We start from the raw sequence: 18,087 nt of genomic DNA on the forward strand, positions 1-18,087 counted from the left end.
TCCTAAATGCCAGCTCAACAGATTGCAAGAAAGAAGCACATACTTCACACTCTGCAAGAAAATCATCCAGTATAAGTTTTCAAGCATGCTTGGGAGCCAACCAATCACAATGTTTTGTCAAATTCTGCTTCAGACTGAAATTCAAGCCAGAAGAATATTTACTAGAAGATGTTAAATTTAGTCACTTAGAAATGTTTTTGCACTTAGGGCCAAATTCAGCCTTGGCCGTCACAGTCAATGAGAGCAGACATGCATCTTCTGTGTGCCTTTGTTGCAGGGTCCCGCTGGGCAAAGCACACTGTGGACTGCACTTCTCTGTTTCCTCTATGCAAAGAAGAGCATGACCCCGTCTGTGACTAATTATCACTTGTTATAGACCACGGCAAACTGCTGTACCATGTAGAGCTAGGAGACACTGCCCAAACCTGTAGACAGGTCAGAGGGACCATGATGTGAGACTGACTTCTATGTCCCATGGAAATATCCCAACTGGCTGCTTGAAAAGGGATGGTGTGAAGGAAGAACTAAATCCTTAGTTTTTGACTCAAAGAGTTTTGTGCTTGAAAGAATCCTTCCTCATTCTCTCTGGCTGCATAAGAACACCCCACAGAACACATGGAAATTTATGTTGGAAATAAGATGCAGGATTTAGGATACTGAACTCAAGGAAAGCTTATCCCTGAGTGCTTTTTAAATCCAAGTAATGCCTCTTCAAAAGTAATGTGGAAGAAAGAAACCAGAACCTATCCTTGCATGTATAGAGCAGCCTTACTCACCACCACCTGGCACCGAAAGGCATAGCAGAGGTCTTTATAGCACTGAAGCTAGGACGGACAAATTAGTTCAGAATTTCCATTCTCCATGGCAAAGATTTTTGGGAAAAATCTCAATATTCTACCCAATTTTCACACACGTCTTGGAATAACATACAAATCAACATTTAATGGTTTTCTTAATTGAAGTAATATATAAATCTATATATGCTTTAAAAATAAGTATTTGAAACTGTACAACCAATCTGCGAAAAACTGTAGAATCATTTCAAGAGTATCACAATAAATGAGAGAACTGAATTTTAAGCACGAGTATATCATCATCTCAGAAATGCTTAGGTTTAAAAGCAATGCCTCTTTTCTAATTATCTGAATCCATCATTTCCTTTGTTTTGACAGGTGCTCTTTTAATGGACAAGTTCTCAAATCATGTTGAGAAAATTCAGGGATATGTTAAAGCAACTGATGTTCATCCTGCCTTTTTACCTGCCAGAAGGATTTCCATGTTTTCATTTTGGATTTCAAGGGAATCCAGCTGCTTAATCTCTTCTCACCTCTTAGGAAGATTTCCTTCCAAGGAGATAACTTACAGTGCTCCTAATTAGCTCTGCAAATGGTCAAATGGATTTTTCTCAAAGTGACATGGAAATTTTCTGCTTGTACACAGAAGCATGGACAAGAAAACCTGAGATCTTGAGAACTTTTTTAAAAATAATTTTATATGTCAACTTTCTAATTAATAATTTTATCTTTATAAAATTTATCCTTACCTTTACCTCTATAATTTCCTTTTCAGTTTTCTCATCATTTAAGGAGGGATTCACACAAGCAAACCAGATGGAGCCATTTCAGATACTATAGGGTGTCTTGCCTAATCTCCAGTTCCCACTCAGAAAGGGTGTAGATCTCCTCTAAGTTCTGTGTTAGATCTACCATTCCTGGGGTGATGTCCTGGATATCCTAAGGTATCTAAAAAGGCACTAGGCACCTCTATTTAGGGAACTGGGTTTTAGAAAGAAAAAATGAACAATAAAAGTACCTCCAATCAGAGAAAACCAACAATTATAATCCCATTTGTGTTTCTGTCAAAACTTGAAATTAATGTTCAAAAGTACTTCTGCAGAGAAGTTCAGAAGTATTGACCACACATAGATGGGGCTGATAGCTCATTTAAATTCTGAGCTTTTCCAAGAAAAAGAGACCTTTTCAATAGTTTTTTTGGTTAGTCTTCAAAATCAACAACTGTATGCAGGAATTTCCTGTGCCATGCTCAAATTATTTAAAGAAGATTAACTTGATAGTGTATTCTTTTCCTAGTGGCTCCACTTGAATTTGCTAAGAGAAGAGTAAAAAGTTATCTTGCGAAACAGATCACTGTGCTACAGGCGACATATAACTAAGAGCAAAATATATCTATTTTGGATGTCAACCTACTTTCCTTCTTGGTGTTCAGAGACAAATAAAAAAAGAAGGCATTTTTCACTTCTAAGTTTGATGTTACCTCTGCATTTGAAACCAGCTCTCCATGAAAGTTGGAAGTTGTGGCTAGTTTTACAATTACTCTTTTTTTAAAATGTTATTCTGCTGGTAATAGAACATATGAAGCAGTGACTTTCTGTATTGACAAGTCCTGGCCAAAAACAACAAAAGAAAAGAAAAAGTTTTCAAAAAACCCTGCAAAATGTTTATGAATTCTAATCCTCAGCACATGAATAAATACATCTGACAAACTGCAGAGTACCTTACAAAAGCCTTTCCCAACCTTTCTAATTTGAGTTCAATTACATGTGTAGTGTTTAGAAACTGAAGTTCATCTTGCCAATGGTTTTAAACTAGGGTTGCACTACATACCATTATTTGTACAAGTGAAGGGCAGATAATAAGTTATAATTATCCTATTAATCACCTGTAAAGAATTGCATTCAAGGAAGAATGCATCCTCAAATTACAATAATTGGTTGTTTGAAGAAAAACATTTTTTTCTGCCCTTGGCAGGAACACACTTGGAGTTTGCTGTGCAAGTTCGTGAATATTATGCTGAAATCAAGCTATGTATATGCTATGGGCCATGTGGTGTAGATTGCCATAAATCTGTAGATGTCAACAGACGTGCTGATTTCTAACTGCTAACTGGGTATCAGACTTCCTCATTAGTGTCTGCTCCTCGGCAACACCTTTACTTATTCTTTTAAGCAAACATCAGTTTCTTATGGTAGTGCTGGTAACAACATCCTCTCTGGAGTATTTTTCTCTTCTTAGCAACCACAGCATATTTTCTCTTTGAAATTCTGCTGCACCAGACCATTTAATGCATGTCCCTGAAGACAAAGCTTTGAGTAAGAGCACGTGAGAATAATGCTTATTGCATGAGATGTTTCAAGTTATTAATGATCATATTCTTCTATGAGCGAATTAAAAATGGCTGCATGGTTATGTTTGTCTTTATTCTCAGTTATTGAATTTTTGCCTCTCTTGAAATTTGCTTAGCTACATTTTGCAAACAGATAGACTCACAGTTTATCTAATTTCCCAGTCTCTAGTTATGCTAAAATAAAATGGAAGAAAGCCTCTATTCCAGTACACTTATCTCATTCCTCTTTCTCACAACCAATATTTTTGCTTGGATAATGGCTAGTCAGTGACAGCAGAAATAGTAGTTGGGTGGGATATAGTGTTAAAACAAAACAAGGCAGTTTTCATAAATGGGTAGCACCACCAAATGGTCACAACTGGATAGAGGGACCCAGGTACCTACACAGAGGAAGACACATCATATTACCAGCATTGTACCATTTGCATTACTCCCACAAGGGTGCAAATTTCAGAGAATGGGTTTAGAAGGGCTACAAAAAGCCACCGATGCCATAAGATACTACTACAGGGAAGATGAGGACAGAGAATATCAATGAGAGTGCCCTGGAATGGCAGCTGATCAGGAAGGCAATGCTGCATTCACTAAGATTGTCAAATACCTCAAGCTAGGTTTTGTAATCCATATTTCAGCACCTAAATAAAAGGACCAACACTGAGCTGAGCATCTATTTCAATAGTGCATGTCACCACACTGGAAAATTCTCCTTACGGGACTTGTCAAAGGTAATAGTAGATAAAACCCAATGAAAGCTTTTGTGTGTGTGTGTGTGGACATGTCTACTTCATTAAATTTCTGAGAATATTTTTGGAAAAGCTATCACTTTATTAATTGCATGTATAATGTAAAAAATAATAAGCATAAAAATGTTTTTTCTCAATGGGTCATAAAGATAAAAAGCAAAGGTTAAAAAGAACATTTAGAAAATCCTTCTATCCAATATCCATCAGAAGACACATTACTTCACATATATTCACAGAGGTATGAAGCCTTGAAGTGGAAGGGAACTGGCAGACTAGCTTGCAATTTGGCACTAATACATTTGATTGGAGAGATTATATAGTTATTACCAATTCCCCTGGGGAAAAAAAAAGTAACACACTGCACTTTATAACAACATCTTGCAAAATTCACAATTTATGGTAAAGGATTTTGCCCTTTCATAAATGATTTTGGCTGCACCTTCAGCAAGCTTATTTTCCTTCTCACCATATTTGTAGGAGAAGAGATATTTTCTAGTGGACAACAAAACCGATTTTCACTAATATGAATGCTTATCTTGTGTTTGTGTACATAAATAGCACTTACTCATATTTACTTCGTCTGATAGTCCACTGTCAAAAGTTTTTAAATAATATATACAGAGTTTGATAAATCTTGGACACTCCATTTAAACTACATACAGATCAGCCTGAATCTTCATTTATAACTTAAAAAAATTTTTTTTGAAGTCTTGGACACATTTTTATTAATGTTCTTCAATTTCAAAAGCCTCTGAAATGTGTTCTTTCATATGCCAGGTGAAGTGTCAAAATACTGCAAAAAATGTGTCTTTGCAATATCCAATTCCTAAGACTACTAGATATCTTGCAAAAGCCATTTTTTTTCCATTATAGTTGGCTGGAAGGTCTGATCCTGATAGATGATATGCACACCAATGACTACCAATGATGTCAAGTCTGGTATTCAGCACAATATCACCAAAAGCAATTTTGAGGTATTAAATCTTACTCAGAACTGGCAATAATTTAGGCAAACACTAAAGGATTTATATAATCATTTAATTTAGTGGTATTTATCCAAACCAGCTCATCTGAGGTCTGCTCATTTCTAAGACATGTTCAAATTGCATGGTTTTTATACCAAATGAAAAAAGGAATGATGCTATTGTTACTAAAAGAAAATCAAAGATACGAGTTTCAGCAAACTTGGATCGTTCTCTCCACCTACTACGATTTATGTTTTACCTCATTTCCTAAAAGGGCGTTTATACAGGCTTCAGATGCATCACAGATGGCAGTAAGGTCATGTCCTCCCTCCAGTGCCAGCACCACACGGCCATCCGCTAGCTTCAGCAATTGCTTGGTTAGGTGACCAAAACCTAGTATTCAAATACAGTAGTGCAAATAATTAAAGCAGAACAGATATTACTGACATATTTCACATCTGCTGCATGAGAATGTAGAAAGCTCAAGGATATTGCACAGGGAGCGTGGGATATATTTAGTCCAGTATCCTGTTTCTGACTATGGTCCACACCAGATGCTTTGGAGTTAGGTATATGGAATTTTGTATGAGGCAGATGTGAGATAATGTCCCTCATGCTGATCCCTAATAGCTGGAGATTAGTTGAAACATGAAGTTGTCTCTCTTCTTACCGTCATTAACCATTATTGCCCCAGATTCTCTTCCTATTTGCATGTCAGTGTAACATATACCCATGTTATTCAGAGATATTTGACATAACCCTGGTCACTTATGGCATCAATATGACAAATAATATTTGTAGTTAAGCTATGATATTATAATTAAAAGTAATTGTATTTTTCAGATGAATTTTTTATTTACAAATTGATTCTTCCTTTGTATTTGGGGTTTGAGTATAATGTACAACCATGGAGTGAAAAATAGTGGAAACATATGTAACTTCTTAGCTCTATTTTGAAGTGTTTTTGGAGGCAGCAGTAACAACTGGATCATTAATTTTGATTCAAGCTTTTGGTATAAGTTGAAACTGTCCAGAACTTCATAGATATCTCTACCAGTATCACTCACTCCTGACCAACAATGTTCTAAGCAATTCTGCACCACAGCCAAAAATGATGGTGCTTTCATTTTATCTATAACTACATAAACACTACCACAAAGTTTTCATCTGTGATTCAAGTAAAATTAATTTATTTCAGTTTTAATGACAAGAAAAAATTGCAAGAAAAAATGTTAATTTGGAGGCAAAATTTTGGAGAGAAGTTTTGTGATAGTTTCCTGGGACAGCTATTGTTTTTGATTAACCTCCTTTAAGTGAGTAATGACGAATAAAGCTTTGAAACTATTGAAGTTAAAGACGCTCCATATCTAGTTCTTAACTTTTCTACTTGGTCTGTTCTAGTTGCTCTACTGATGATCACTACTCATTCCAGTGCATTTCATAGCTTTAAATAAAGCATTTAGAAGGTACCTCCTAAAGCCTGGGGCTCTATGAAGACAGGAAAATCAACATCTTTTTATTACGTTCCAGTGAAGAATGTAATAAAAAATTAAAAACTACAAAAATTACAAGCATATTTTCTAGAGGAATTTTCCAAGACACAGACTTAAGGCTTGATCTGGCAAACAATCAATCACACAATTAGTTCCATTTACATCTTAGGACTTTATTAAGCACTTGCCCAACTGTTTTTAGAATAGGGACTTTAACGATACCAGATTTGGTTTAGCTGTTTAGACAAAAAAAAAAAAAAAAAAAAAAAAAAAAAAAAAAAAAAAAAAAAAAAAAAAAAAAAAAAAGATCTGTTTGCCACTTAATCTATAGATGATCACAGAACACTTGAGGTGAAATATTGTTTCCTTAAGCCACTCCACAATCTTCTATACCCTCTAAGAACTGCAGGTTTGATTCTAGCAAAGTAACTACACTGTGGTTCAAATTACATACAGGGTTGAAAAACAAATAAAATCTTAAACTCTCATTTAAGCTCAACCTTTCCTCATAAAAAAAACCCCACCCAATCCTCTCTACAAAAGACCAAATTTAGACAGGATAATAAAAGCGAAGGAAGGAGTGGAATGAGGATAACCTTTGATCTTTAGCCAATTTCTACTTTCTTTTACCTACAGGATTTATTTCTGTCTGCACGTTACACATGTGATCTTCAGATTCATAAGAAGAGAGTGCCAGCAGCGTAGAGTGAGTCGTGCGTACAGCATTTAAAGGAAATGAAGAAGAATGAACAGGCGTAGACTCCCCACATCTACAACTCACCCTTTGGGTCTGTGAGAAATCCAACAGCACTTTTAAGACACCATTATACTTCACATTATACAGCTTCTGTGGAGAAGGGAAAGCTCTACCACGTTTCCCCTGCACATTTTGAAAATTTTGTATGACCGCAAATGTTGCTACTGCCACATCGTAACTTTCTGAGGTATGTGTGGCAATAAATGTAAAGACTCTCTCAATGCCTTTTTCTTCTTTTAGGCAACTATACATAATATAACTCATAGACGTTGTTACAATGTTAGTTTGTCTGCTTGGTTTCCTAATGATTTTCCTAGTATCAATGTTTGTTATAGTAATCATCCCTGGCTGAGTCAGGATCCATGCAATGAGCCATACAGAAAGCATCTTTCCCAACAGAGATCATGGTAACAAGATAAAGTGTTGCCAAATCAAATCAACATGATGGGGGCTTTTATTCACTGTAATTACCCCGAGAAAGTAAAGGTAACTTGCTAGAAAGGGAGGAAATAACTTTAGCCAACAGTACCAACATTGCTTGTGACTGAACGAGTTATGGAAATTCTTAACAAAGAAACTTGGATCCTGTGTCACTGCAGCAACCTAGGAAAGATATTAGCTTCCTCAAGGAAATCCCCTGGAGTGCAGAAGTAACAAAATGGAAAGAAAGGAATCCCAGTCAAGTAATGGTTTTAAGATGGGCTGTAGTTCATGCCAAATAATTAAGAAAAACAAGAAGAAAATAGTAACAAGCACCATGAAAAGAATCAGTCATCTCCCCTGATATAAGGAGATCAAGCACATATTTGGTGTCCCACTGACCAACTCTAAGGTGAGAAAGGAGTCAGACAAGCATTTTGAATCCTGGATCTTCAGACTCACATGAATTTCTAGAAAGCAGCAGCAGTTCTTGGCCCTCCTACTGTGCCTGCTGACAAAGGTGCCAGCTGTGATGCTGGCTTTAAAAGATGTTTTTGGTTTGGATATGCCATATTCTAAAACTGTATGCTTTCACAGTGGTGCATAGCAGTTATAGATTAGTGGCATTTTATAAAAACAGAAAAAGTTCAGTTATAAAATGAAAACCATGTTAAAACATCAGTGCTTGATTTTTAGTCCAACCTTAAATAGACATTGCTTCTTTGAGGCTGCAGGTGCCTTCGGGTCATTTAGGGTCTGAGTGCCTGACTCAATGACAGGTATCTATTAATCAGGGCTTGAAATGTCCCTGGCAGTATCCACAATTATTTGTGTTCACAAACATGAGCAAAAATGTCACATATTAATAATAAAAAAAGAAATAGTATTTAAAAATCCAATCATTTCAGTCAATAAATGAGAAAAGATTATACATACAGGGTATTTCTTAAATCTTCTTGATGTGCTCAGTGAATTTGTACTTCAGAGAAGTAGCAGAATTTTTTAAAATTAGGCTCATGCAGTGTGCCAGGATATTGTGAGCATGGTTTTGTGCCAGCTATTATTCTCATAATTTCTGTAATTTAAATGTTAGAAGTACCTGTTTCCTTCACAGATCCAATATTTAGACATCCAGTGTAGAATTTGCAAAAGCACTTAATATTTGTTTGCTATGATCCTACTAAAGACAATGATAAACCTTCGATTTACACAAGAAACAACATCAAAACACTACTAAGTAGTTCTGAAAATCCTACTCACCAATTGGTTTACATTTTCCTGACAAAAAAACCTGTGGGTGCACGATTGTATATCTAAGCAAGAAAGACGAGATTTAAATGGAAACCGTTATAAACCATGTTACGTATTGGAGAAATATGCAGTATATGAGCTGTTATCTGCTGACCTTTGAAGTAAAAATATTTTAAAGTATTTTAAAAGGATATTATATATATTATAATATATCTTATATTTAAAGTATGAAGTAAAAAACTTTTAAAACAAAGACATAACTTGTACTCTTTAATTATACCCTTTCCCCTCCTTCAGGGCTATTAGTGGAGGGGATACAATATTCAGCCTTATGTAAGAAAATATTCTATTGTGGGAAGGCAGAAAGAGAGAAAACTAATACTAATGAGCAAGCTGCCAGGCTGTTATTGAAGGACACAGTGTGCTGATCACTTGAATTACCATCTGAGCAAGTAATTCAGCTTTTAGTGGACTGATCTTCCAGTATACCACTAAAAGCCCTGTTTTGGGTTTTTTTTCTTTTGTAACAGACAAGCTCAGCATGTGCTCCTTCTAGTTCTGCCAAACAGCAAGGAATGACATAGGTGAAGCTTCTGCCTCATTTGACCAAAGTTGCTGGAGCAACTATACTCTACCTGGACTTACTGAAAACCAAGAAAATGTTAAACCCTATAAAAAAAGAACCCGGAGTTGTTTCAGTTTTCTGTTTTTGTTTTTGAAGTATCCTTACCCTGAAAACCTGAAATGGAAATCGGCAAACAGAGAGCAGGTAAAAGACTTCTGAACCAGGCCAGTTCCCCTCCAATGGACTCATCACACAACTGTGTTGTGTATTACGGCTAGATGAAGTAAAGCTAACAAGTCAGAGTTTGTATGCACAGCTTCCCATTTTGAGAAAGAAACATTTGAGAATGAAGACAACTTGTGAATGTTATTCTTTTCACATCCTTTCCTCAGCAGACAGGGAAAGGAACCATATGGACAGGGTACACTCCCAGCCAGCATCACAGCACTCCTTTTTTGCATAAACAATCACATATGCAACTTCAATTTGCTCGCCAGCAAATGTGCAAACACCCAGTTAGTGGGGACTAAACCTGCCTCAGCAGAAGACAGACCCCTTCACTCTCCCTGACTGTGCATAAGGAGAGCAGATATCTCCTTCACAGTCACTTTTTGGGTGACAGCAGGCTGAGGAGAGCAGAGCCATGGTGCTGGCCCTTGCTCAGGGGAGGTGGCTGGTGGAGGAACAAGGACACATCAACAACCGAAAGGTTGGTGAAGCTTTGGAATTATGGAGAAAGCCTCAGCTCTCTCAGCCTCAGCAGCGGGGCCCCGACAGCTCTTTCGGCTTCAGCGTCTTAAAAGCTACAATCTGACCCTAAATTACAGGCAGAGTTCTGGTGAGCTCTTCTGGCTACTCGGAGCAGCCTGGAGAGGAATACACGCAAAACACAAAAACTCCACAGTCTCTGTCCTGGACCTCCAAGCATGTATTTAACTATTATTTACCATTTAATCATGTCATTACTCTAATTTACTTGAGAATGTGTTTTCCTCTCATTAAAACTGTTGCAATGATCACTGCCAGAAGTCTACCCACCAGTGTTCTGCACTCCTTCCCTGTGGTTCTTTCGTGACTATTTGATTAATTTTCATTGATATTCTTCCAACAATAGCATCTAAAATTAACTGGGTCAGTTTTTACATAACTTCCTGAGTCATCAGGCTATGTGTCCTAAATAAATATGTCCATACAGGAGTCAAATGATAATTTACCCTTCCAGCACTGGCAGGAGCTAGAACATTTTGCAAAGCTTGTGTTCTACGATAAGAAAACACATTTTCTTCTCAGGTCTTAATTCAGGACCTTTTATTCAATCAAAACTTCATTTGGATTAAGTCAGAGGTTTGACTCAGTTGGCAGGATGTGGCCCTGAGTGAGGGGGAAAGGGAGATTTTAATGCCAAATACATTCTTATGAAAAACTTTTTCCAAATGGCTGAAATTATGAAAGTTGGTGTTGAGGCACCTGAATTTAAATGGTGGAGATCTGGCCTCCAGGCATTAGCTGCTGATTTCTTGCTTTTAATACCAGAGAAGGAAGCTCAGTAACACTTCAAATTACATGTCTCAAGCAGGCATTTAATTTAGATTAAATTAGACAGTAATTGTACGTTAAATAAATACCAATGGTCTCAGAAACACATTTTTTATGGATTAACAATTTATGTAATAGATGTTTTTATTGCATGCCTGTTAGTTCTACAGTAATATGTTTTTCATAATTAGCTGCTCTTTAGCTGCTACACTGAATATAACTTATTAAATCTCTATTAAGTACATACTCAAGGATACATAGGATACCTCTTTGAAAGCCAAATAATGCAAACCTGTCTCACTACAGGAAAAAGCCACCTTGACAATGCTCAGTAGGATGGTCTGAGCATCATCAACTCCCTTGAGATATGTATGTATCCAAGCAGGTCATATAGTCCATTGCATTTGCTTAGTCCTCTGGGAAGGAGGAACTTGTACACCTCCACCACACAATGGCAGCACTGACCACCTGACAAAATGTTCCTCAGAGAAAACACATGGAGGAAGAAAAAGACTCCCCCAAACTCTTCTCCCAAGTAATTCATACTCAAAAAAAAAGGAAGGGATTTCTTTTGTACCCTGTATTATCAACCAATAGGGATTCTGCATCCTCCAGGAAAGGTCATAACGATGTTCAAAATAATGATGATGTTTTTAGGGCTGTTATAATGCTGTCATGTGGATTCAGAGGGAAAATATTCAACCACAGATTTCAGCTGCCAGAGTCAAAGCGGGAACCTTTTCCCAAAACTGGCTGGATGTTTTTAGCCCTGTTCTTACTAGCTATTTGCTCCATGCCTTCCTTTCTTCTCGGTTTCCTCACATTCTCTTCATCTCTACCCCATGTCACACATGGCCCAAGTAAAACTTCCCCACTGTCCTGCCATCCTCCCCCTTTTTATTATTTTGCTTCCTATTTAGTAAATCCTCTACTAAGTAAAGTCAGCCAGGAAGCAAGATTATCCGTCCCACAGAGTTCTTCAATGTTTTTTTCAGAAACATGTAGCTGTTCGGCATCAGGAAGCAGAAGCCAAGACAGGGAATGTAGAACTGCAAACAGCAAGGTGACATTTCAGAAACTTGGATTCAGATCTCTCTGAAAATCATCTGGGTGGTGAGGGGATTCTCCATGGCTTTTGGGGGGCTTGCTTTTTTTTTCTTTTTCTTTCTTTTTTTTTTTCCCTGGAGATTAAAAATCCCTCTAAAGGCATTCTATGGGGACAGTCTAATCAGACCAATAATTATCTACTGAAAATCTGTCCCACATATTGTGAAATCTGCCAAGCTGATAGTGCAAGTGGTAGTACTGTTATCATGATAACTTCTTCCAAATCTGAACAAGCTGCCTGATTTAAACTGATATACAATACATGCATCTGATGTTACAAATTACAGATGATTATATCTTCAAATCTGAGTCCAGACTCAGTAAGGGGTTGGCCAGAAAACAAGACATCTGATAAAAAAAAATAATTCAAAGTATGAGGAATTTGTTTCTAATCCACGCTGGAATGAAAATCAGATATTACTATTGACTATCCAAATAAATCAGTAAGCTTGATTAAGTTTGGAGAAGTTTATTATAATGCTACTGCCTATAAAATCAACTTGACACATTTTTAAAACATGTGGGGCAAAGTTTCTGCTGTTATAAATGAGTATAGCTGAAATGTGGGCACTGAGTTATGACTGAAAACAATCTGATGGGAAGATCTAGTCTTATTTCTTTTTTTAACTGATGAAAAGCCAAGTCAGTTAATTTTGAATTGACCCAAGAGACTAACACAAAGGATCTGATTTAAAGCCCATCACTCAGAAGCTGAGAACTGACTGCCATTTTCTGAAGATGGTCTACAAAATTCTGCCAAGAAAAGCAGCATGGACTAAATGATCTTTCCAACACATACAGTTTCTCAGAGCCTACAAATTAAGGCTCTCACTTTATTTGCAGTCATTTATTGACCCTGCCACATCAACATATCGCATTAAATTAAGGGCTAGTTCCTTAGTCAGTGTTAATCAGCGTATACCATTATCTAAAGACCTGGCCTCCAGATGTGGATCATTCATCATTCCAAGATTAGGGACATAGATATAATAAGCATATCAGGGATGGGTTCTTGTAGGTGGATAGACTTGAGGTAAATACTCTATTTCCTGACCAATTTGGCATCAAGTCTCCTGGTGAACTAGTATTAGTATCAGAGGTCTAGTGCCCCTCAGGATTTGAATCACGTTGTTTAATAAACATCATTTTATAATATCAGGAGGGAATAAGGCAGTGCATTTCTAAGGGATTACTGTACATCTCAAGTAGTTACTCACTCTCCCTCTGGCCTTGTGCCCATTAACCCCACCTGACATATGCTATAATCACCCAGAAATGCACTGCCTGTCACCACTTATTGAAAAGGTAACGTGTAAAACTCACTAAAGGAAATGGTATTGAAACTAGGTTTGAGGTCTGACTCCTTACAGTCTTCTGATTAATTGCAATTTCCTAGTAAAATACATTGAGCAACTTTCTATTATGCTGTTCTATTACAAAAACGTGTAAGAATTAAGGATGTGATTTCAACCCATACAACAGCCCCTTTGTCCCTTTTCATACTATTAAAAGGACACACAGATGCTTTGAAATGGTGGGTAAAACCCCACAGAGTAACAGAAACTGTAGTTACCATATGAATAACACAGGTGGCTCTATCCAGCTTTCTTCCCGAATGGAGAAGTCATGTCAGAACCATGTAACTCATGTTATTACACAGCAGAATTTGCGAGAGCCTTAACCCGCTGGGGGCACAAGAAAAGGTGGCGGGAATTGCATGGGCCTCAGGTGAAGGCGGGACTGACACCACTTTGTTCTGATACACAGGAGGTGGAAATAGGTGGAAGATATTTTTATTGGCTGTTCCCCAGAATGAAATATATGACCCATCGTCATCACAAATATGTAAAATTTTTAAAGGATGAGAGTAAAGATGTTCCTTTTCTTTTTCATTTTGTAGACATTAAGGCCAGAATCAGCTGCTGGGTGAATGAGAGGGCTTCACGTACAATACAACTTGTGATCTGGAACAAGTTGATTGGAATAGGAGTGGCCTGTTTGTTTCCCCAGAAATTCTTCCCCCCAGAAACACATATGAGAATAAAATATTTTCTTAGAATATCAAATATCTCATCCCTGTCCTTCCAGTCTTCTGACATACAGTTCTCAGAAAAAGCCCTTCTGTGAGCTTCTGCAGCCAAGCGGTGACCCACTAGTTACCGCTTGAGAACTAGTGCTGCAGAAACTCTCATGGAATTCTTCACCCAGTAGTTTTCTACGTTTTCTTAGAGAAACTTAAAATAATGAAATAAGCATGCAGGTGCATCATAACAAGGCTGGGTGAAAAACGCCTTCAGGTGTCTGAGCAGTCATGGAGTATTACTTTCTGGATTTTCTCAGAGTGAGGCACAGAGTCACTCAGGAATGGCCTGATTCTGCAAGATCCTAGGTAAGCAAATGACCACTATCTCTCCTGTTACCATAGCACAACAGCAGTATTAAGGGAAGTTGGCAGACCTAAAATAATTGGTCTTCATTGGACAATAGAAACATCAAGACAAACAATGACATTTCTGTGCTACACTCAGACCTAAATCCAGCTAACTGGTGTCAAGGTAATTTGAGGACTCCAGATGTTGTTGCAGCTGCATTACCACAGTCATCTTAGTCATTCTCTTTAAAAGTGGGAAGTTCATAACAGGGCAAAAATCATTCATTCAGTGTTAAGATACTGTTTCTTGAGCGACATCAGTAATTTCTTCTTCAAGGGAAAACAGTATATTGGCTTTTCTGAACGGAGAAACTGAAAATCTACTACCAGAATAGCTACTGTTTCTCCCTCTAGAGTTTTAACAACCAGAAGTAAAATAACCTGCTGTCAGAGCTCAAAGCTCCCTAGCGGCTCCAGAAACTTAGCAAACAACATATACCAAACTGCAACATCAGGATTGCATTTATTCTTCCTTCTGACAAATCTGAAGAACCACAGCAGCTGAAAGCTTGGGCAAAAATTACCCAAACTTCGTAGCAAAGCCACTTAGAAACCCTTGACAACAAAGGTGTTTGGCTGTCTCACTACAGATAAATAGAGAAGCTCAACAAGGAAAAATATCAAATTCAGAACAGCTCCACTCATCAGAGAATATGGTGGTCACCCCAGCAGAGAAGGATGCTCTTTCTAGTCATTCTCAGTTTTGGCCAAAGTGCTGGTTTCATTTTATAAAAGAAATGGCCATGGACCAAAATTCTAGCATCTTCCCACTGTTTTTACCTGAATTTTACAGCTGGACACTATGTTAGAGGGAAATAATTAATTAATTGATATTAATTACATGAGAGCTAAAGAGTAAAAAAAACCCAAAAAAATGAGACATGAGAGAACTGGGAAAAGGATAAAAGTGTATTTTGGGTTAATAAAAAAGACTGTTATTAAATAAGATGACAAATAAATACATTTGTGACTAAAGACAATAAAGGCACGTAAGCAAAATTACTGGATGACTGAGTGGATGAGCATGGACAAAAATGAATGTGAATATGAAAAACTAAACACTGTCAAGGAATTAGATTTTCTTACAACCATCAGGAATGGTCAGAAAGTAAAGAGAGCAGAGAAGACTTATGCCCTTATTTCTGCAAAGGGATACAGAGCATTTCTGAATTCTTCTCCAGCGATACACTTTTGTATCCTTTATATACAGAGAAAGGTGAGGCAGTCCCACAGCTATATTGACATGAAAATGATTCAGGTTCTGTCTGTAGTGAACTCTGAATTTCTCAGTGAATGGTTACTAAGTCAAACAAGGTCTAAACATAGGCAGCTGGCACTGAATTGAAAATACAGTGTGTTTTGGGTGACAGGTATGTATGTGTAGGCAAAAATGTTAGTGATAACACTCAAAGCAAATAAGGTATTTAAATAAGCAGGTACTTGGCAATAAGCCAGTCTCCCTGGGAGCAATCACATCACTTGCCATTTATTCGGACATACTACCATACTGTCACACAGAAGTAATCCCATGGCTGCAATGGATTTATACCTCTGGAACCGTGAGCAAAATTTGGCCAAGTAAGTGCAAACATTTCTCTTCTTTTAACCATAGTAAAATAAGTTTAGAAATTGTGAATGAAATCCACATTAAAGTTCAAACGCATATTTGGAGATCCACATTTTATCAACCAGAACCGAGATTTTACAGTGAATGCACAAGTTTCCTGAACTCATCTGGACTCAAGGAGTCAATAGTGGTTGCTTCTTCTAAACTTTAAGCTACTTGTATATCTTACCAGACTATGCCTTATTCCAGTGTGTCATCACAAATAAACTGAAACTACCTTTCCATATATACAAATCTTTAGTGGCAGTGGAAAGGGTGGCTTCTGTTTCCTTCCCAGGTGATGTGTGACTCCATCTCAAGCTGATAAGCCCTGGCATGTACCTAGCCCAACCTGGAACACCTCAAAGATGGCCTGGAAGGCTTTTTAACAAAGATCACAAACAAAAATGTTTCATTTTCTTTTCCTCATACCCATTGTGAACTCAAACAGTAAATCTACATATGTATTATAACACCTGCAAGGACTTAGTGCTCAGATCTGAGTAGAAAACATGTCTGAAGACAAGTGCTTGCAGGTAGGTAAAGAAAAAACTCATTTCCAAACTGAAGATGACTTTTGGTGGTGGTAGCTATTAATAAAACACATTTCTTTAGTGCTAAAATCTAAACAAATCAGAGTAAGACCTGGATGTTGCCTATTCAAGAGGTGTGAAATCCAACATGTGCAGCTGGCAGGGCTGATACAGGTGTGAGTGAGCAGATGTGTGGTGGCAGGCAGAGGTGGATGTAAAAAACCACTTTTTTTCATCCTATGCTGTTTCAGTTGCCCAAGAAACAGGCAGGAACAGTCCTTGTGACCCCTTCAGACTAGGATGTTCTTACTTCTTGTACATGCTGTACTGGGTCTTCCTGCATCCTCACTGTGTCTGGAAATGCTCAAGAGAAATTTGTTTCAACATGACTATTATCTGTTCTATGGGATTACTATATAGTGCACGCAATTTAGTATTTGGATCAGAGCTCTGTCTGAATTTCTGGCTGTGGCTTTTCATGGCCAGTTGCAACGTGTAAGTGGCCTGCTGGTAGATGTTACAACTTGGACAATTAGAAAAATAAAAACATTTTTATTTAATCTGAAATTAAGATTGAAGAAACAAGAAATCTAGAGCTCCACAGTGCCACTTTTGTATCAACCACTTTTAACAACAGAGCTCATGGTGCTTAAGCTTACTTTTCATTGTAGAAAAGAGGATAACAGAAAAAAATGATATATAGAAAAAAGGTATAGGGACATTTATTTCCTCTATTATTTAGATTAGGCAGAAACTTTGAAACTAACATTTATTGCTCGTTTAAAGTTCCAATCTGAACCTGGCCCTCTCTATACTGAGAAAAGCAAAGGTCCAGAATAGTAGATGTTCATTCAATTAACAACTCTATCTTAAAGCATATGCAAAAGGGGTCCATTGTGCAAGCAATCATAAATCTCACTTGGCCTAACTTCAGAGCAATTGACCTTACAACCCAAATAATGTTCCTTTGTGCACAGTTTTTATATGCAATTTCTAGATTTACTGTTTCAAAGAAAGAGCGTGTAAACAATTTCAGCTGAGCCTAAAGTGAGCAATTCATTCATTCTACAGCTGGACGAAAGTTTGCGCCAAAATGGAAAACTTGTTCTGGAAAGAGTCTCTATTGATACTACTTGCAGTGGATCCAGATTCAAATTTTTCATTTATTTCTTTTCACTTGTTGCTGATCTTTTAATTAGGAATGAAATGAGGAGAAGAGAAATGACAAGTTTTAGCTGTTCATTGGACAACAGAGAATATAATAGGAAAGGGTAATGACATTTTGCCAGCCCAAGAGCATTCCCTTGTCAGTCATCAAAGGACTGCTACAAATAAAAAATTCTGAGGACTTCTCCAAGAAAAAGGCAGAAGAGAAAACATAGGCAACATAAATGTAACTTCTACTTGCTCCCACCCTGACTATCCTGCATCTTAATGTCTTGATAATTCTTTTTTCTATAAACAAAATTTCAGGCCACATTTTAATAAGTTCAATATGCAAAGCACACATATCACTTCCATACATGTGTTCTAGGT

The 18,087-nt window shown here is 37.3% G+C and overlaps 1 protein-coding gene across 1 annotated transcript in view; it reads right to left on the bottom strand.

The window, feature by feature from the left end:
* Positions 1–18,087, bottom strand: part of HDAC9 (histone deacetylase 9) — a 452,900-nt gene that overhangs the window by 19,185 nt on the left and 415,628 nt on the right. The window contains exon 25 of the mRNA XM_009326083.1: positions 5,112–5,245. Coding sequence (XP_009324358.1) covers positions 5,112–5,245 — 134 coding nt within the window. The remainder of the gene's footprint in view (positions 1–5,111; positions 5,246–18,087) is intronic.

This window comes from Pygoscelis adeliae, unplaced genomic scaffold (assembly GCF_000699105.1).
Source record: "Pygoscelis adeliae isolate BGI_AS28 unplaced genomic scaffold, ASM69910v1 Scaffold15, whole genome shotgun sequence".
In the NCBI taxonomy this organism is placed as follows: Eukaryota; Metazoa; Chordata; class Aves; order Sphenisciformes; family Spheniscidae; genus Pygoscelis; species Pygoscelis adeliae.